The sequence below is a fragment of the Frankliniella occidentalis genome, unplaced genomic scaffold (assembly GCF_000697945.3).
Source record: "Frankliniella occidentalis isolate FOCC.00 unplaced genomic scaffold, Focc_3.1 Scaffold74, whole genome shotgun sequence".
Classification (NCBI taxonomy): domain Eukaryota; kingdom Metazoa; phylum Arthropoda; class Insecta; order Thysanoptera; family Thripidae; genus Frankliniella; species Frankliniella occidentalis.
Genome location: NW_026267204.1, coordinates 242,447 through 248,447, shown reverse-complemented (window position 1 = coordinate 248,447; position 6,001 = coordinate 242,447). Strand labels below are relative to the sequence as shown.

The 6,001-nt window shown below is 48.6% G+C and overlaps 1 protein-coding gene across 2 annotated transcripts in view; it reads left to right on the top strand.

Moving 5' to 3' along the window:
* Window positions 1-6,001, top strand: part of LOC113211773 (Kv channel-interacting protein 4) — a 36,301-nt gene that overhangs the window by 9,402 nt on the left and 20,898 nt on the right. For both annotated transcript variants that reach the window (XM_026430249.2, XM_026430248.2), the window contains exon 2: window positions 2,720-3,022. In XM_026430249.2, coding sequence (XP_026286034.1) covers window positions 2,867-3,022 — 156 coding nt within the window. In that variant the 5' untranslated portion in view covers window positions 2,720-2,866. The remainder of the gene's footprint in view (window positions 1-2,719; window positions 3,023-6,001) is intronic.

Here is a 6,001-nt window from a genome sequence, read left to right as displayed (position 1 = left end):
TCAGTTGCAGTTGCAAGTTTTAAGCAGTTGCGCACTAAGTATCAGAGTAATTAGTCCAATATAACTGATCTTCCTCTTATTTAGCCAAATATTTTTTTTTGGTAAATGTTAACCGTTCTATTATATTTTGAAACGATTGTTTTGTTTTATTAAGGCATTTAACTGACTAAGGAACATTTGTTTCCTGTCCCTTTACCTCTTCTACCATGAAAGTTACAAGTGTCTCATGGGTCCCCGAGCGAGTCTCATGGGACCCCGGGCCCGGGGTCCCATGGGACTTTGCAAGGTTTTTTTCAAATTTACTCCTGTATGAAAAAGAGTTGTACTAAAAATATGACTTGGGTATCATTTGACAGGCAATTAACCATACTTTCAATTCCGACTTTAAAAGTTCAAATATCCCAACAATTGTGGCCTACAGGCCCGAAAAACAAAAAGTGTCTCATGGGACCCCAGCTTCCCTTACTGCAGTTAATTGCTTAGGCCTCTGTCCCTTGTTGACGGCAGTCTGGCAGTCGCTGCTGGGGGGCGCGAGGCCCCACAGCAGTAGAATAGGGATTCGCAAGGAGAAGCGGAGAGGGAGGGGGTGGAGCGGCGAACAAGAGCCTCGGTGCGAACCGTGCAGTGCAGTGGTTTCTCTCTGTTCTGCATGAGGAGCAAGGGAAGCGATAAAAGAGAGAATCATCAAAATACAGCGACCCGCACTACAAAAATAAAATAGTAATATTAATAGTAATAAATTGTTACCTAAATTACTATCTGTAAGCCTGCCCTGTTCATCTCTATAATAAAACAAAAATAATGTTGTATACTGTCCCTTTAAATGAGCCTTGGCTTCTGGGGCCTATTCAATCCTTAAATAAATAAAATAAAAATATATACGGTATCTAACGCCGTACATCGTTCCATATTAGACTCTTAATTTTTTACAGTGTTGAACACCGTGCCACGTTTTTCCTCCTTTTATTTCAAGCGGCTATATATCATGTATATATTTTTTACGTTTATGTATGCTCACAGTGGCAGTAGAGGTGGGGGTAGTAAGAGCATTGCAGTTGGTTGAAATGTCAAGGCTGGTTGTCACGTGGGGCGGGGCGGTCCCCGCCTCAGAGAATAGCGCGATAGAAATAGGGGCGGCGCCGCTGACGTGAGCGCGCCCGTCAGCCAGGAGGGCGCTGATAAGGAAGAGGAGGAATGCACAGCAGTAGAACTCTGCAAATATATAGACAGCACTTGTCGTCAGTCATCAACACCTAACCAGGACTCTTGTTTTATTTGGAACCCAAACCGAGCACTCACGCGATCGGTAGCCCTCCTACACGCCGGCTAGTGTCGTGCGAGAAGCTCCCCCCCCCCCCTCCCCCTACCCCAGCTCTCGCGCGCCAGACAGTCTGCAAAACATCTCCTTCCTATGCAAACAAACTGTGTGCGGTTACACTCGTTCGATTGGGAAAGTTTGGTGTTGCCTTGGGTCGACCATCGCGATCTGTTTCGTGTCGACTAAAACGAAAGGATTGGTCAGAATGGATAGTTGAAAATTAACTTTTCTTGTCTTGCCCCCTATAACGATTTTTAAGTGTTTCCCTTTTTCTTCTTTTTTCTTTTCTTTTTATTTTTGCTCAAACTTTTGCTCCACTACTCGCTTGACTCTCACGTCAGTCAACGCTTCACAGACATTTTTTTTTTTTTCAAATAGGTAGGAGACGGCGAACTTCTGTAAGCAAGTCACACTTTCTAATCCTCCAGACAAGCGCGCCAGGCCGCCCGCCAGCTCCCTGCTAGCTATTAGTCTCGCAGCGCCCCGCCAACGCTCCCCAACGTCATATAGATCGCGGAGCTGTTTACACCACGTGTTGGTGTTGCAGGAGCACGTTCCACTTCAAGAAAAAGTTCGGGTCGACGAGTAAATGAACTTTCCGGTTGATTCGGGAAAGCACTTTTCCCGGTTGGCTTTTCCCGCCTCGTATTTGAGAGAGTTTTTACTGCAAACTGGTAGTAAAACAAATCTGAGGATGGCCCAACTTCATGACTTCATTGCCACCTCTGCCAGGCTCACAAACCATCAAAATTAAAGAACCGTGAACTATTCCGGAAACAACCCTGAGCTTCGCGTTTGCTGTTTGCTGTGGAGATACTTTCTCTCTTTTACAACTAGGGTACCTCCTGGAGGCCTAAATATGGAGCTACATGTATGTAAAATAAGATTGTTTTCAGAGTTAACGACAGATTAGCTGAGTTCGTGATAGCAAATCACGTTGTCCTCTGGCTTGCGGAAAACTAGCTATGAAAGCCAAAGCCAATTATCAGCTGTTGTGGCGAAAACCTGCTTACATCAGCAAGTCAGGTACCAGTTTCTGCCCCCTGAACGGCGAGAGAATGTTAATTTCCCGCTCCAAGTGCCATGCCCGGTATCCGTAGCCGTGTCCGACAGGGTGCAAGTCCAGGCTGTTGTAACAGATGACCAAAGCCGGCACCACCCTGTTCCTTTGTGTTCGAAGGTCGACCGCGACACCATAGACTGAACGGCACGCAGTTCAGCGCCATTTTCAAAACTCACGCGCCGCTCCTCTAGAGCGATAAACTGCATGTCTTTCGGAGCGCGCGGCTGAACTGTGTGCCTTTCAGTCGAAGGTGTCCGATTGTTGGTTTTACAGTGAAAATTGTGAATTAGAAATGATGAAAAATATCTTAAATTGACGGTGTTTTTTTGTTTTTTCAGTGCGGGCGGCATGGCGGCTCGGGGCGGCCGTGGCTCTGCCCGCCCGAGGCCCGGCGCTGAGCCGCGCTAGCCCCGCGCTGAGCGGCCGCAGCCCCGAGGAGCCCCGGGAGGAGGCCCGGGAGGAGGCCCGGGAGGCCCTCCGCCGCCATGGCCACGCCGCCGGACAGCCCCGTGGAGGAGGGCGTGTTCGAGATCGAGCCCAGCCGCGTGGTGAAGCACCGGCCCGTCGCCCTCGAGGACCTCTGCCGGCAGACCAAGTTCTCGCGGCAGGAGATCCGGGTCATGTACCGGGGCTTCAAGCAGGTGAGTGCTCATGCAGCATCAAGCACGGCTGACATTCTTTATTGCAAATGCACACGAACGGGCACCCTCCCTTGAATCAAGTGAATTTTCTTGAAATAAGTGCATTTTCTCCAAGAAGGGGTTGCACGACAGTTATTTAGATTCAACCGGTAAACTAAAGCCATACAGTAGTTGTGTATAGGATGTGCACTGTGTAAATTATCTTTTGCTGTGCAGTTTAAGCTGTAAGACTTTAGTTTTATTCGAGGGGGCAATAACTCCGGGAATCATGTGTACACCTGTCTGGGAATCATCAGGATAAAAATTGATCAAAATCAATAGAGAAATAAGTACAAATCAGTCGAAATAAGCGTTTTATACCACTAAACCCCCCCGAAAAACCTATGTAATAATTATAAGCGGACGGGAATCACCGGGAAACAAGAATTTCGGGAATCATGTGTACACTTCAAAAGGGAGTTATTGCCCCCTCGGTTTTATTGGCGCTACGTCATCGTGTTATACAGTTTGACTTGGAAAGCTGTGGACTATTTGACTGTTCGAAAGAAGTACAACAGACACAGTAAAAAATAGACGTATAGATTCACTGGAATTTTTTTATGGTGTGTTGTAAAATTACAATACGACATTGTTCTTCTACAAGCCCAATGCATCGCCTTATAATCGATCGACAAGCAGCAATGGGCTGTCACAAGTTTCCAACATATTTTGTAAATAGGAACTACAAGACACGTTTGTTAATTTACGTTGATTTACGTTACGTTAATTTCACCGTGGAGCACCAAGAACTAAAAATTTTACCAGCAGTACACACAGTGGAGGTGTGTCTCTCAACAAGGGAAGCCATATTGTCGCCGAAGGAGGTGCCATAATGAACCCAAGAGAAGGGGTTTATTGATTGTGATTGTGGTGTAAGTTATTCACCGCTGACGCGGCTCGGTCGTCGGTAAATGCCGCCGCTGCGCGGTGCACGCGAGAGCGTCACCCGTCCACTCAACGTCCGCTCCGCCCGCTCCCGCTCCTCGGGGGCTGACGATCGCTGTGCGCGGCAGGCGCGCGTAGAAATACGAGAACAACAACCCCGTTAAAAGTCGGCGGGAAGGGCGTCGCGGAGGAGAGGAGTGCGGGTGGTGGTGGGCGAGGTCGTGACGACGGTGGGTGGGGCTGCTGTTGTGCGGCCTGCGGTGGCCCGGGGGAGGGGAGGGGAGAGGAGGGGAGGAAGGAGGCGGCGGACGAGGACTTCCCTTATTAGGTCAGTGTAATTGCATTCGCCCCGATGGTCCCCGGGCCTGGGTGCCGAGCGGCGTGCCGAGCGGTCAGTCGGGGACTGCCACCCGGTGTTTGCGAGAGGACGCTATGGGCCGCGAGCGTCCTCGAGAGGGAGTGAAAATCAGCACCGAGTGCGTGCGGGGAGGGGTGGCGCAAACAGGGCCGGTACACACACAGTGTGTGGCATTCCCGAGGCGGGGTTCACCTTGCACGGTGAAAACAATGTCTGATTTTTTTTAGGGGAGCTTTTTGGTTTGAGGAAATCTCTGATTTCGACGAAGTCTCTTCAAAAAAGGTGGATTTTTCTCTCATTTTTTGAGATAATTTCTTTAAAATCTGAGGCGAGATCTGAGGAGTTTTCCTCAAAAATGGAAGTTCTCAAAATTTTCCCGCGTTGACATTGCTTTTAACGTGTGCGTAATGCCCTATCCAACCTGGGTATTACACGGTATTACGGATGATGTACTACCAAAAAGTATCAAAATAGGCTATTAAATGATGAATTTGTTCATCTAATGCCGGCATTATACCGCGTAATACAGTGTAATACTTGTCCGTCCAGCACTTCTGTTTGTAGAGTGTAAGAGAGTGTTCGAGCTTACGGCTAGGGACCTCGTGTATGCGTGTCACAGGCACATTAAGTTGTTCAATCATAGAGCTGCACTCAATGTGTTCTGTAGCGAGGGGAGGAAGGGTCGGGCAGAGTGGCATAAATTCATACTCGCGCTTCCAAGCATTACCTTACTGTAAAAAAATCTTATTGAAAACTGTATCGGTCTTTGCACGGTCAACACAAGCCCTGACATTCCCAGGAGTTTTCCTCATTTTCCAGGAGAGCTGCAAGAGTCCCAGTGGATACCTTGGAAACGTGCACTTTTCCGAGGTGATGTACTGGGTTTACCAGTAGCTCCCCTGGGAATAATTGCTACTTTCCAGGAACCGAGGGGTTCCAATTCTCCTTGGAATCCAAGGACTGCTCGTTTGCACCGTTCTTTGTATTTGCAAAGTGAATGCCTTACTCGTGTGTTTTTGGGAATCACCTTGCCACTCGGATTTGCATTGCACAAGAAATATAAAACAATAAAGCTTTGCGAGCTTTGCGAATTGAAATTATAGTTCGCAATGCAAATGCTTGACAGCTCTTTGCGAGCTTGCAGCCACCTACGTACAGATCCTTATTAAAACAACTGTCTGCACCCCGAAAATAGTATCCTGAAACCAACTCAAGGAGAATTCTTTTTAAAAATACAAGGACATTTTTTTTTACCTTGTTTACGTTGTTTTCAAGAAAATTAAGTTAATCTAAGGCAACTTTTACTCTATTTTAACGGCATTTTCCTCAAGTTAAAGACAAATTTTCCTTGTATTTCTCGTGGTAAAAACAGCGTTGAAGCAACGTATTTCGCCTTGTTTCGAGGCTATACCATTTTCTATGGGGGCGCGCACTGTTCGTATGAAAGGGACCCTGCATCGTCCTGCTCGTCCTGGCCGCGTGTTCAAGTCGACGCCTCGCACCGCGCTGTGCTGTGCGCTGTGCTGGCGCTGTGCTGTGCGCCCCGGCCTCCTTGTCCTCCTCCGCGGAGTCCTCCTTTGCCGCCTGCTGCGCGCGCCAGTCCGCCCGCCCGCCCGCGCTGTGCCCGCCGCCCATTGATCGCAGAGCCACCCCCACCGCTCGTCCCTCCCCCGACCTCGCTGGCTACGCACTCCACC